General features: G+C 40.6%; 1 protein-coding gene across 4 annotated transcripts; it reads left to right on the top strand.

Annotated features, from left to right (window-relative positions):
- Positions 1-10,324: 10,324 nt before the first annotated feature.
- On the top strand, positions 10,325-14,643 carry LOC125232496. Of its 4 annotated transcripts, none has more exons than XM_048138188.1 (3): positions 10,325-11,327; positions 11,425-11,505; positions 11,638-14,643. In XM_048138188.1, exon 3 carries the CDS (start codon positions 12,683-12,685, stop codon positions 13,964-13,966), a length of 1,284 nt encoding a protein of 427 aa, XP_047994145.1. In that variant the 5' UTR covers positions 10,325-11,327; positions 11,425-11,505; positions 11,638-12,682; the 3' UTR covers positions 13,967-14,643. The 4 variants fall into 4 exon arrangements, with proteins under 4 accessions (XP_047994145.1, XP_047994144.1, XP_047994143.1 ...); XM_048138187.1 differs by having other exon boundaries at positions 10,326-11,171; positions 11,252-11,327; positions 11,425-14,643; XM_048138186.1 differs by having other exon boundaries at positions 10,326-11,505.
- The last annotated feature ends 859 nt before the right edge of the window (positions 14,644-15,502 follow it).

The raw sequence follows: 15,502 nt of genomic DNA, 5'->3' as shown, positions 1-15,502 counted from the left end.
TGGATACGATATAATCAGACATCGGATTCCGTGGGGCGAAACTTCTTGACAGCTAGGGACTTCCTATATCGATAAACTCATTTATCGATACTAGTTCTAAATACTAGTGATCACACAAAGGTTTGCTTATAAATTTTATTTTGACGTGAAACGTTAGGTGAACGTCTTTAAAAACCCGTAGTAGAGTGACCGGACCGAAAACCAGGTGTAACGAAAAGTGTTATGGCGCGGCGGCTTATATCTCTGTAACTATAATACCCATATAAACAATTTTAATATGAATGTGTAGAGGAAAGTAGCCATTACTCGGACATACATAGTTTGCTGATATAGGTGGCGCCACTTTTGCGGTAAAAGCGTTCCATTCGGGCCAAAAATGACGTTTTTTGCAGTGTTTGTTTAACAATTACTCACAAAAATTGTACTGTGCCGTATAGTTTAATGATATTGATAGATAGATCTAGTGCTGTTTTATCGAAATATTATAAAAGACTAACAATACTAACATATTTGTTTATGACCAGCTGGAAAAATTCAATAATGTGTCATTTTTTACAGAAATTTGGCGATTGTTCATATTTGAGGTGCAAAAATTAAAGCATAGAACTGTCAAAAATTACGTAAAATACGAAGATTAACTAATAAGGATTAAAATAAATATACATTATCTATAATTAAACTTATTCATCTTATCAAATAATTCATTAGAAACTATGGCGGCGGCAACGGCTGGCAATGTACTGAAACTTGTTGGCAATCGTGACTCTTTCGATTCGTTTGAGGCAATCGTATGGGAAAATTAAAGCATAAAACCATCAAAAATTACTAAAAATACTAAGACTAACCAATAAGGATTAGAATAAATATACATTTTCTATATTAAAACATATCCATCTCCTCAAATATTATGCATTAGAATGTACTTATGGCGCCGGCGGCCGCATATAACATACCGAAGCAATCTTGTCTCTTACCATTCGTAAAGGCCAACGTATACAAAAATTAAACTTAAAGCATAAAACCGTAAAAGATTACTTAAAATACTAAGACTAACTAATAAGGATTACAATAAATATACATTTTATATAGTAAAACCTATTCATCTCCTCAAATATGCATTACAATTTTTGGCGCCGGCGGCGGCCGCATAATGTGTACATATAACTGATATAACATACCGAAGCAATCTTGTCTCTTTCGATTCGTTTAAGGTCATCGTATGCAAAATTTAAAACATTACACTGACGCAAAATATTTTTAGTACAAAGATCAAGCAAAATTGATTCATTGTAGTTCAAATTCAGTAAAGTATAACATATTAATATCCTCAAATAATGCATCAGAATCTGTGGCCGGAGCGGCGGCAATAATCGGACCCGACAGCGGCTTCTTGAGAATTTGGTCTTTTTCAAAATGTTCATTCATTCATTCAAAATTTCAGTAATAACTAATTACTATGGATGTCGAAAACTTAAAATATATGTATTGGAAGACACCTCACGCAGAACGAACCTATTAGCATCGAAGTCTTCAAACTAAGAATAGCTTGTACTATGAGTGCCAGCGACGTTATACGTACCTACTTTAAATGTTGGTATACTTAGCTATAATATACTTACACTTAGACAACCGGTCTGGCGTAGTTGGTTGTACATTGTACCCTGCCTGCTAAGCCGCGGTCCTGGGTTCGAGCTTACTGAACTACTTCTGGGGTAGGGGCATTTAATTGTTTGACGAACACAGATATTTATTCCTGAGTCATGGATGTTTTCTACGTATAATAAGTACCTATGTATTTTCTATCTATATAAGTATGTATATCGTAGCCATATAAATATGTATAGGTATGGGTGCTAACCCATAGTACAAGCTTTCCTTAGTTTGGGGCTAGGTTGATCTGAGTAAGGTGTCGTGCAATATTTATTTATTTATTTGTATGTATAGTACTTTTTCTGGTGGTGCGCAGGGCCCGAAGGCCCCACGGTCTTGTCTTTTGTATTTTGCCTCTTGTTTACCATTAGTGTTTTGCATTGTCGTTTTGCCACGATAAGTGTTAGACAAGTCAATTTCGGGTAATGACCTAATGACCTTTGGTGTGATCAGTTTGCCTCTAACAGTAGTAGTTGCCCTGGTAAGAGTTTCAGATTCAGATTCAGATGCAGCCTCGCGTACTTAGGACCTTTCAGGGACGCTCCGGGCCTCCGGCCCTATTACGCTGAGCTCGGCATTTGGCCTTCGCAATATACTTAATTACTATGGGGATTGTAGGGAAGTTGATGTTTATTAACTACGAACCAAGAGAAGACCTAAGCACCTAAGCTGAGAAGCTTCTAAGCACGCGAGGCCGCAGGCCGAGCTGCAGATAGACAGTGCTCCCATGCGGAACACTTATTTAAACGTAAAAAGGCTTCGCTTTTCAGACACTTTTATTATTGTTCTGCGTGAGAGCATTGTCTGTCTGGAGCTTGACCTACGGACTCGCGTGCTTGGGAGCCTCTCAGAGACGCTTCTGGCCTTCGGCCCTAGCGGAGCTCGGCCTTCGCTGGGTTTTGAAGCTCAGCGGTGGGTCTCCGCCCCTCCTCTTCGCTTTTCAGACACTTTTATTATTGTTCTGCCTGGGAGCACTATCTTTCCGGAGCTCGGCCTGCGGCCTCGCATGCTTGTGAGCCTCTCAGGGACGCTCCGGGCCTTCAGTCCTACGTGGAGCTCGGCCTTCGGCCTTCGCTGGGTTTCGAAGCTTATCGTTGGGCCTCCGGCCCGCCGCTTCGCTTTTTAGACACTTATTATTGTTCTTCGTGGGAGCACCGTGTGTCTGGAGCTCGGCCTGCGGCCTCGCGTGCTTGGGAACCTCTCGGAGACGCTACGGGCCTTCGGCCCTACGCGGAGCTCGGCCTTCGGCCTTCGCTGGGTTTCAAAGCTCAGCGTGGGGCCTCTGGCCCGCCGCTTCGCTTTTTAGACACTTTTATTATTGTTCTTCGTGGGAGCACCATTTGTCCGGAGCTCGGCCTGCGGCCTCGCGTGCTTGGGACCCTCTCGGAAACGCTCCGGGCCTTCGGCCCTACGCGGAGCTCGTCCTTCGGCCTTCGCTGGGTTTAGAAGCTCAGCGTTGGGCCTCCGGCCCGCCGCTTCGCTTTTTAGACAATTTTGTTATTGTTCTGCATGGGAGCACTGTCTGACCGGAGCTCGGCCTGCGGCCTCGCGTGCTTGGGAACCTCTCAGAGATGCTCCGGGCCTTCGGCCCTACGCGGAGCTCGGCCTTCGGCCTTCGCTGGGTTTCAAAGCTCTGCGTTGGGCCTCCGGCCCACCGCTTCACGTTTTAGACACTTTAATTGTTGTTCTGCATGGGAGCGCTGTCTGTCCGGAGCTCGGCCTGCGGCCTCGCGTGCTTGGGAACCTCTCGGAGACGCTCCGGGCCTTCGGCCCTACGCGGAGCTCGGCCTTCGGCCTTCGCTGGGTTTAGAAGCTCAGCGTTGGGCCTCCGGCCCGCCACTTCGCTTTTTAGACACTTTTATTATTGTTCTGCGTGGGAGCACTGTGTGTCCGGAGCTCGGCCTGCGGCCTCGCGTGCTTGGGAGCCTCTCAGAGACGCTCCGGGCCTTCGGCCCTACGCGGAGCTCGGCCTTCGGCCTTCGCTGGATTTTGAAACTCAGCGTTGGGCCTCCGGTCCGCCGCTTCGCTTTTTAAACACTTTTATTATTGTTCTGCATGGGAGCACTGTCTGTCCGGAGCTCGGCCTGCGGCCTCGCATGCTTGGGAACCTCTCGGAGACGCTCCGGGCCTTCGGCCCTACGCGGAGCTCGGCCTTCGGCCTTCGCTGGGTTTCGAAGCTCAGCGTTGGGCCTCCGGCCCGCCGCTTCGCTTTTTAGACACTTTTATTATTGTTCTGCATGAGAGCACTGTCTGTCCGGAGCTCGGCCTGCGGCCTCGCGTGCTTGGGAACCTCTCAGAGATGCTCCGGGCCTTCGGCCCTACGCGGAGCTCGGCCTTCGGCCTTCGCTGGGTTTCAAAGCTCTGCGTTGGGCCTCCGGCCCACCGCTTCACGTTTTAGACACTTTAATTGTTGTTCTGCATGGGAGCGCTGTCTGTCCGGAGCTCGGCCTGCGGCCTCGCGTGCTTGGGAACCTCTCGGAGACGCTCCGGGCCTTCGGCCCTACGCGGAGCTCGGCCTTCGGCCTTCGCTGGGTTTAGAAGCTCAACGTTGGGCCTCCGGCCCGCCACTTCGCTTTTTAGACACTTTTATTATTGTTCTGCGTGGGAGCACTGTGTGTCCGGAGCTCGGCCTGCGGCCTCGCGTGCTTGGGAGCCTCTCAGAGACGCTCCGGGCCTTCGGCCCTACGCGGAGCTCGGCCTTCGGCCTTCGCTGGATTTTGAAACTCAGCGTTGGGCCTCCGGCCCGCCGCTTCGCTTTTTAGACACTTTTATTATTGTTTGCATGGGAGCACTGTCTGTCCGGAGCTCGGCCTGCGGCCTCGCATGCTTGGGTGCCTCTCAGACTAGAGACGCTTCGGGCCTTCGGCCCTACGCGGAGCTCGGCCTTCGGCCTTCGCTATTTTAGTTACTAACTATGCCCTCCTCAACAGCGGTGGTCCACACAACGTTTCACGTTATCCATCGCGGCTGTGTCCCTGACGCAGCATACCTTAATTTTTTTTTTTAAAGAGTATGCGCATGTGACACTGTTTGAGTTGCAGGCGTCCATAGGTTACAGTAACCGCTTTCCACCGCACCGGACCGTATGCTTGTTTGCCACCGACGTAGTATAAAAAAAAATATATACACCGTGTTTCCGGTATCACTCAAAACCTCAGACACCCCAACTGATTTTTATTTTTTTAAACGTATCTAGAATGTTCATTTTTTAATCTGATGATTATTATTTGTTTAAATTGAATTTTTAATTTTCTGTGTAGCTCTACTCGGCTTTTAACTCTACACTCAATAAAATAATTGCTAGCTACCATCATAAGCCTTCAAACTGTTTAATTGTGTACGTTACTGCAACGACACAAGGTTTACCAATAGACAGCTATGGCAATGTAAAACACTTTAACCTGTCTCACAGTAAACTTCAAATTGGACAGGTGACTCAGTAAGCAAATTTAAACCTAAAATTCAAAATGACAAGGTTGTAATTAGGTACGAGTTCAGTTTGTTATGACTTATGATAAACTTTAAATTTAAACTGACGCACAACGTCTATTTCGTAGAAGAAAAAAAAATCGTCCAAGTAACCAGCCAGTATTAATACCTTTAAATACTGAAAAAGGTATACAACCTCTAACAATATGATATGCACAATGTTGTATTACGAATTTGTAGAATGGGCACGTAAACAATAACTAATAATACAAATTAAAACAAAAAATATTACCCCCATCAAGATATACCTCAATCGATTCTACTCTCGATTCTGAACAAACAGTTTTCAGGTTTTTAGTGTTAAGTGAAACACGGTGTATATAATAAAATAAGAACTCAATTTTCTTCTTCTTTTTTTGAAAACGTTTTTAAAAGTTTACTCGTCACAATTTATTTCGACGCTATTTATTTTAGACGCTATGAATGAATTTCATACTGGTCTTCAGAACAATAGTTACAAAAAACACACAATGTTGGGGGCGGTCACTAGTATATAGAGCTAGTATCGATAAATGAGTTTATCGATATAGGAATTCCCTAGCTGTCAAGAAGTTTCGCCCCACGGAATCCGATGTCTGGATATAATTGACGGTACGTTTCGGCAAACAAAAACGAGGTAAGTTTTTTTTAAATTAAATGGCTTCAGTCCATTGTTGGGATTGGGATTATTTCGCCAGTGTCAAGGTGATATGAGCTAATATATATTGAATTGTAAATATTCTTATGAGAAAATAAACTTCTTTAAACCGATATTAATTCATTATTTTGGTATGGTAAGTACGACAGTGTACGGTGAGTTAGCACTTGTAAATTGATAGCTAGATTTTCAAGAGCACGTGGACTACCGGCCGTTGACGACAAAAAAGAGACTAAACGCGTTTCGAGGTTAATTCTTCATCAGCTTCTCACTACAACATTACTTTACTGCATAATAAGCTATCAATATTACACTTTAAACAACATTAATGAGCAATCTTTTGCTCAAAAAAAATTATTCACGACACGAGACCGCTAAGATGGCGCTCGAACCGGAAGTCCCAAAACGTAAGTAAATTGTCACAGGTGTAAGGTGTGACAAGAGGGTGAGAAAAAACAGCATAAAACATGTCGGGCTATAGACCTACTTACTCAGTGTATGTCAAATTTAATTATTAATAATTAATCCTCTTCCCCCCGGACCGCCTCGAGAGTTAGACGTGTCATAATTCGTGCGTGCATAAAATTTAAGCAATTCCAAATCGATAATTAAAAATAGTAATTGCTGTCCTCTTTCGTTCAAACAAAACAGACTCTTATTCGAAGTGAATTAAACCTATTCTTCAAGTGCGCCGGAAACACACTCACCAAGCTGCAACTGTGGCCACCTGTGCTACGCGACCGCTACATGTGCTACGAGCTACGCCAGCAATTAAAACAAACAAATTCAGTGCAAACTATTGTTATAGTGACAAGTTATCTGTGTGGAGTTAAGTGAAGTTTAAAAATAACTCAAGTGTTTATAACTCCTATAAGTTTAGCCAATTTATCAATATAATTGACACGAAATATGGCAGGCGTAACGCGTTCGCCACCCCCTCAAAGGCAAGAAGCATCTGCGGTGAGTTCAGACTCGGAACTCTCTATAACTCCGACCAAAATAACACATCGTAAACGTTTGCGCCCGAGCGATTTTTCGCCAGCTGATAGCTTAGATGCATTTAAAAATGAACTGCGCGACATGTTAAAGGACTGGAAACGCGAGCAGAATAAAACGTTGCAGGATTGGATGGACGGGCAGGAATCAATACTCAAAACAATAACTAGTGACATAACAGATATCAAGACGCAAATAAAAGACATCAAAAATACCAACCAAGAAATTGACAAGTCAATGAACTTTATGAACTCAGGCTTTGAAGATATGCGTCATAAGGTCGAGATTCTCGAACAGGACTGCCAGGAACAACAGTCATACATACGTACACTGGAAATGAAGATCGAAGAGATGGAACGTGTCTCCATTGCCTCATGCGTTGAGATTCGCAATGTACCCATTAAGCAGAAGGAGATCAAAGAGGACCTCCTCGAAGTTCTCTCTAAGTTGCACTCTGCCGTGGACATGACCTATACCCCTCGAGCATACGAGAAATATATCGTACCCGTGGAAAGCCTGGTGACGACACTGCACGCCCCATAGTAGCGGATCTTTCAAGCTGCATCCAAAAAAAGAAACTTTTAACTGCGGTCAAGCAATTCAATACCACCAACAAAACCAACAAGCTCAACTCGGAATCCCTTGCGCTGCCAGGGGCCCGCGTCCCAATCTTCGTGGGAGAACACCTGACGCCCCGTGGAAGGAGACTTCATTTTTTGGCCCGCGGTATTGCGAATACCCATCAATACAAATACTGTTGGACGGAGGGCGGCCGTGTTTACCTACGCAAAACTGAGGGTACGCGCGTCATTTTGATTGACTCCGAGAAACAATTGGAAGCACTAAAAACTACTTGACTATCTAAATATTCACTTATTGGTACATTATTCTATAGCATGTTAAATATATGTAACAACGTACTCTTAAGTTACTATTATTATAACATTCACGTGAACTTAAACACACATATTACACTTAACATCATAATACGTAATAATTACTCACTTTACTTTCGTAACGTTTTAAGACACCGCACCCAAATACCTAAACTGTACTTATGTTTTGCGTTTTTATTTTTGTCAACTAAACGTTGGCTAAATTTAACCATGGTCTCATATGATTACTCTACGTACCTACTTATATATTATGCGTCGATATATATCTATACCTATCCTATTTCCATTATTGCTCAATTAAATTGTATACTCAGGCGTCGAATAATATACATCCCTTCAATTTTATGTGTTTTTATAAATGGACTCTGACCTACTTAATGAAATAGACTCTTCCGGTGAAATACAATGTTTACACGTAAGTGATCAATCTTTGTGCTCGAAATTGCTTAGCCAGAATAATAAGTATAATAACCTACATCCAGTAAGTATTTTATCAGTTAATATTAGGAGCGTTAACTGTAATTTGGATCATCTAATTGTATTTTTAACCAGCTATAATCTTGATTTAGACGTTATTGTTCTGACGGAGTGCTGGACAGATGGTAAGTCACTAATACCACAAATAAATAACTATATATCATATCATACTACGTACTCAATCAATCAGAATGATGGAGTAATTGTCTACGTTAGAGACACCTTGAACTCCTCGTGTTATGAGCCTTTTATAGCTGATGGTAACTGTCTAGTTGTCTCCTTGTTTGACAATTTAACCATAATTTGCTCCTACAGACCTCCGTGCCACAACCCGTTAAATTATCTTAATTCTCTTGATGACTTATTAAAAACTATTAAAAATAGGCATGTAATATTCACGGGCGATATAAATATAGACATAATGCCTGATGTTAATACCAACTTTTCCGTAGATTACTTACTACTAATGGCCACATATGGACTGCGCAAAGCCATCTCCCTGCCAACAAGACATAAAACTTGTATTGACCACTTTATGGTAAAAACGGACAGTGACGTAACCTGTTTTGTTTTTGACGCATTAACTGACCACAGCCCAATCTTGTTGAACCTTCACAATATCCATAAACCAGTTAACGACATCGATTGTAGGGTTTCCATAGATACACGAAAAACTGTGGAACAGCTAAAAACAGTTACTTGGGAACAAATTTACACTATTGATGATGTGAACAGCGCAGCTGAAATATTTAGTACCAAAATACAATATATAATTAATTCTAACATAAGATCCAGCAATATTCCTAAAAAACAAATACCGTTGAAACCATGGCTTACAATAGGCATTGTAAAATCCATTCGGAAAAGAGACAAACTATATAGAAAAATAAAAAGAAACCCTAATGATAATAATATCCGACTGAAGTATATATCGTATCGCAACTGGTGTAATAAGCTTATTAAAGAACTAAAAAAGCAATATTATAGGACCAAATTATCGCAATGTAAGAATAACTCTAAAGAGACATGGAAAACTATAAAAGAGATATGTAACATTAATAACCAAACAAAAAATAAAAATACAGAGCTTCTTAAAGTTAATCCTGACCCTATTCAGGCACTTGATGATGCAAATAAGTATTTCACTTCTGTAGGCCGTATTTTAGCTAACAGTATTTTAGAAAAAATGGACAAAACAGATAATGATTTAGCAAAATCTGCACATTCGCCAGCCCCACCCCTGACCTCCTTGGTTTTACTTCCAACAGATGCGTCCGAGATTCGTAACCTAATTATAAACCTCAAACACAGTAGTGCACCTGGGTGTGACACTATTACTAATAAACTTATTAAATCAGCATGCAATAGTTTAATAGAACCCCTTACATACATTTTCAACCTTAGTCTCTCGTCCGGAATATTTCCTAAAATTTTCAAAACTTCTATTATATCTCCCATTTTCAAAACAGGTGATAAAACACTAGCCTCAAATTACCGCCCGATTTCCTTGCTGACAGGTTTTTCTAAATTACTAGAAAAAATTGTTAATAAACGCCTTGTGCAGTATATGGAATCGCAACATATTTTACAAAGTAATCAATTCGGCTTCAGGTCAGGCCGCTCAACTGAAGACGCAGTCCTTGCTCTAACCACTATGGTAAACTCTCATATCGATAACGGTGACAAGTGCATAGCTGTATTCTTGGACTTACAAAAGGCATTCGACACTGTGTCAATACCTATCTTGTTAGCTAGATTACAGAATATGGGAATCCGGGGAACCCCTCTAGCGTGGTTTCAAAGCTATCTCCAGGATCGCTCACAGCGAGTTCGTATCTCTAACTTCCTAAGTAATGAAGCAGTTTGTAACTACGGCGTCCCCCAAGGAAGCACATTAGGCCCATCTCTGTTTCTAGCCTATATTAATGACCTGTGTAAAATTAACATCAAAGGAGCTAAACTTTTAATGTTTGCTGATGACACAGTATTGGTTTTTCATGATAAAACTTGGGCAGAAGTCAAAGTGCGGGTAGAGGAAGGACTAAGTCGTATCACGTGTTGGCTCGAAGATAGTCTCCTCAATTTAAATATCACCAAAACCAAATACTTATGCTTTAGCAAAACATCTGCAGCAGCACCCGACTCTTCACTTTGTAACACTTCAGAGGTTACGCATCTCCATAGTTTCTAACGTAATAAGCTGCAAGTAGATGGATGGATAAATGGAAAACGTAATGCAGTATAAATTCACAACACTGAGCCCTAGAATGGAGTTTAAAGTATAAAAACATACCGGTAAAATTCTGATGCCGGAACTGATGCACTAGTTTGCTATTTTACACATATTTCGTAGCCATATGGCCCTGCAACTTTAAGATATACTTCACTTGTAATCCACCACACAGCTTTAACCTCATTTTGTTTAATATTCACTCACTTTTCGTAATAAATTCACTTTGTTTTGAGACCCTGCGTGGGTTAGATGTGTTCTGTCACTTCTGACAGTTTGACGTTTATAAACTGGTTGGGGAAGATTTGAGTCACATAAATACCCGTTCAATGAAAAGTTTTTTTTTCTTGTCGGAGAAAATCTGATTTCATTTTCATTAAGATAAATTAACATTATAACATGTAAAGTAATTCTAGGATATTGGTTTGCAATAAAATTTAGCTAATAGTTTGGTTTTGTTTTTCTTCTGCGGCGTTAGTCGTGTTCTCATTTGTCTATGATATGGTCATTAGCAAAGGTGACTATTTGCATTACGGGGTTGAAGATTCGTTTAATGTAAGTTAATTTCTTCTTTCCATACAAAAATACTTAGAATTTTAAAATGAGGGGTATGTTGTTATTTGTCTTAATTTTTGGTGAAAGTTTTCACAATCTAATATTTCCTTTTCTTTGGTTGGATACGTGGCTAAGGTCTCGGGCCACCATTGAAATATTGTGATTGCCTGAAGTGAATCGTAGCTGACAGCATGTGAAATTATGAGATAGTTAATATCCCAGGCAATCTATTCATTCCGGGGTATGTTTTAGTGTTCAAAGAGTGCTTTGTTTTCTTTATTGTGTGGTCTTCACGTATTAATTAATATTTTGTTCTTTTAGCCGAGCCCGTTAAACTCGATTAACCTAAAAATGTAAGCCGCCCTTACAAAGAAAAGTAAACAGCCAGTTTATTTCGGTGAGTTTTGGTAATAAAACAAGTGTTGCTCGGAGGTTATTCCTTCATGTTCTTTGTCCAGAACACCGTTTCTTATTATTTTGTATTACCTTTCCAGCCTTCAATCTTCCCATCGCTGCCACGTGAGAACGTGACGGTGACATCCAGAGGAAAATAAGGAAAACACCCAGCCTTTCTGGTAAGTGGTTTTATCTCTGTTACACCAAAAACCCCTAAAAGCAACCCCGCGATTAAAAATATAGAATTAATTAAAACAACAAGTTACCGATTTCCAAAATTATCTCACCTGGTTATTTTGTTTGTCCACCAGGGTGTTTTTATCCGGGTATATGTTCCCCATACTATCCTGCTACTATCCTGGTATTATGTCCTGAACTGGAGTTAGCAGTTTGCTGCCAAAACTACTCGTGAGAGAAACCGCCCAAGTTTGTGAAACGGATTAATACCTAGGATATTTTACATTTATAACATAGCATTTTTAATTAAGGATATCCATCCAGGAATAAGACCAATATAATTTTGTGGAGCGATATAAATATATATATTTCCTGTAATAAAACTTAAATTAAATACTTCCACCTCCGTTAGACTGTACGATGGTGATAGAAAATAAGAACTTAGTGAAGGTTGTTCTTACAATAAATTAATTAAATTAGTTATAGTTGTTTCTTTCAATTGCGATCATTCGTTAGCTAAAAGAGTGAGGAAAGGGGCGCTCTAAAAACTTAAATTTGTTCTTTAGTACTTTCGTCAACAAGTTTCAATATAAATACCTACCTCATTCTTTGCTCCCAGGCGAACGATATCCCATGACCCTGCTCGAGTTCTTTAAATTAGCTGAGGCATAAATAAAACGGGTGTCCGAACTTAGCCACATAGAAATAAAGTTATTATCCGAACTTACCCCAACCTATGTGCATAGGTGAAAGACACTGTTACATGTTTCTAGGGACCCCTCTGTGGTGCCGAACATTATAAGTGGCGTTCCCAACGTTGAGCCTTAGGGAGAATATCGCAATTGGAAAAAATAATAGAATTTATTACTTTAGTATTAGTGAAGGCGAATATCTGGCTGTACTTTAATTTAATATAAGTTGTATTATCTGCTGTATTGGCGAACATTTGTTGGCTATTTACAATTATTATTATTGACAAATTTAAGCTTAGAAACTTAAAATATTCTGTGTTACTTGTCATAAAACTTAAAAAAAAAAAAATTTTTTTAAGCTTATAAACTTAAACAATTAGAAGTGTAACTCCTTATATATAGAGGTTGTATATCATACAAAATAATTTTGGAAATCTTTTCTTAATTCGGACATTTCGATAAAAGTATACCGTACTTTAAAAACAAAATGGATTTCATAAAAGCAGGTTGCAAAATAACGCATTTACACAAAGATGAAATCACACACGAGTTGGCGATTCGTAGGCTTCCAGTAAATCCAGTTTCCAGAAGGACCAGTTTGTGTCAGGCGTTAAAAGAAACAGCCGAGCTTGCTCGAAAGGGTAGTTTGAAATTTCAAGACCTTGTCGTCAACGATCCAGTGGGAGAAATCAAGCTGTGTCAGGATAAGATTCAGGAAATTGAACGCGAAGTATCTGATGATATTTCGGCAGTCGCTAAGGATAGGTTACTTTCGCGTTGCAAGTACTTAATATGTCGTCTCTCTCGGTTGGATCAAAATCTTGAGGAAGTTCAGCTACTGAAAGGAACAGTATCTACTATTATGGAACGGTTGCTGGGAGATGACTCGTCAGCCTCTTCTGAATCTGACGGAGAAGATCCTGCGTCTGCTGTAGGTGACCGAATTGTCCGAGAAGTGGTATACAAACCGGAAAAGATTTTTAATATAAATTCCTTGAACTTGAAATTCAAAGGCGATACTTGCGTTCGCTCTTTTTTGTCGCGGTTGGAGGAACTACGCGTTGCTCGTAGGATTTCCGAGAACCGAATTTATAGGGGTTTCCCCGAGATTCTTGAGGGACCGGCGTTGTCATGGTTTCGATCTCAGCGTACAGACTTGTTGTCCTATCGGGAGGTAGTATCCGCTTTAAGGGAAGAGTTTGATATTCCAGATTTGGATCATCTTCTTTTACAAGAGATTAGAAACCGGACACAGGATAAGTCCGAGACTATCGTGTATTTTGTCTCCACGGTGCTGGGAATGTACGACCGTCTGAGCCGTCAGGTTCCTGAAGAGGATAAGCTGGACACGCTGATGCGTAATATTAGGCCGGAGTTTTCGAAGGATTTGGCTCTTCATGATGTCAGGTCCATTAAACAACTGAAAGACTTGTGTAGGAGGATTGAATTGGCTCAAGTTAAGGCAAAGCAGTTTCATGAACCGCTGTTATCAAAGAAATCGGGGTCGTCATCCCTAGGTACTGAGGAAAATAAGGGTGAGACTAGAAATAGGTTTGGTTCTGCTCGTACTTCTAACATGTCTAAGACTTTTGTCGCTGCTGTAGGGCAGACCTCTTCCGGAAGGAATGACCTTTTCTGTTTTCGTTGCGGGAAAACCAATCATCCTACTAGGGCGTGTAGATCTTCTAGGGAAACTGTGTGTTTTAAATGTGGTGCGAAGGGAGTTCGTACCCCTGAGTGCCCAAAATGTAACCCGGTTCCAAAAAACTGAATAACTTTGTCTCTTCTAAAAAGAAAACATCCCTCCTATCCACTCCTGTACAAGTAGAAGAGACAATTCATTTTAATCCTCCACAGGGTGATAATCGACTTTACTTGCCTTTGAAAGTATTTGACTTAACAGTGAGAGCGTTATTAGACTCAGGATCATCGGTTAGCCTTTTGGGTCGCGGTAGCCAGTCCATTTTCGAATCGGTAGGCATCCCAGTACAGGAACGCGACAAACCTCTTTCTTTGAGGGTGGCCGATGGCCATCCACTCTTAATTACTCATTACATGATGATACCTATAAACTTCAAAGGTGAATTAAAATTAATACATTTTGACATTCAACCGAATATTAAAAATCGGATGATTCTTGGCCTCAACTTTTGGCGTGCTTATGATTTAATTCCGGAAAAAATTAAAGATGTAGTAGAAACTTTTAATGATGGACGCGTCTCTTGCAGTGCTACCTTACCCAACGCGTCGGGATTAAATGATTATAACAATTTGACTCACGACCAAAAGAATCGTTTAGAAAAGGCTAAAAAATTGTATGAACAAATTGATACTGACAAGGTAGGATTGGGAAAAACCCACCTCATAGAACATGTTATAGACACGGGTAATGCACACCCGATTAAACAAAAATATTACCGTCTTAGTCCGGATAAGCTTGCGGCTTTGGAAAAGGAGGTAAACCGTATGCTTAAAGAAGGAATAGTAGAACCTTCTCACTCACCCTGGAATTCTCCTGTAGTAATGGTCGAGAAGCCCAATGGGGATATGAGACTCTGTCTAGATAGTAGAAAGGTTAACTCCGTTTCCAAGTCCGACGCCTACCCAGTACCCTATGTTCACTATATTCTCGATAATTTGCGTGATGCGAAATATCTCACTTCTCTTGATTTAAGTGCAGCGTATCATCAGATTCCGTTGAGTGAAAGCTCGAAAGAAAAGACTAGCTTTACAGTGCCCGGAAAGGGATTATTTCATTACAATAGAATGTGTTTTGGCCTTGTAGGTGCCTCAGCCACCATGCAAAGGTTAATGGATAACTTATTTACAGCAGAATTTGACAATAAAGTATTTTGTTACATAGATGATATAATTATATGTACATCCGATTTTGACGAACACATACGTTTAATAGAAGCTGTTTTTGAAAAACTCAAAGCAGCAAATCTTACCATTAATATGAAGAAATCTTTATTCTGTAGGTCTGAGCTAAAATACTTAGGATATCTGGTAGATAAATATGGCCTTCGTACAGATCCTTCTAAAGTAGATGTAATTGTAAATTTTCCCATACCCAAGGACTCAAAGAGTGTCAAAAGCTTCCTTGGTATGTGTGGTTGGTACCGAAGGTTTATAAATAATTTTGCTAAAGTCGCTCGACCTTTATCTCGATTAACGAGTAAAAAAGTACCTTTTGTTTGGTCAGAGGAAGTTAATAACTCTTTTAATTTATTAAAATCTGCTCTTATCTCTGCACCTATACTAAAGTGCCCTGATTTCAACGAAAGTTTTTATATTTACTGTGACG

Source organism: Leguminivora glycinivorella, chromosome 13 (genome assembly GCF_023078275.1).
Source record: "Leguminivora glycinivorella isolate SPB_JAAS2020 chromosome 13, LegGlyc_1.1, whole genome shotgun sequence".
Taxonomy (NCBI): domain Eukaryota; kingdom Metazoa; phylum Arthropoda; class Insecta; order Lepidoptera; family Tortricidae; genus Leguminivora; species Leguminivora glycinivorella.
Note: the sequence above shows the minus strand (reverse complement) of the source record. Positions and strands in the feature narration are given on the sequence as shown.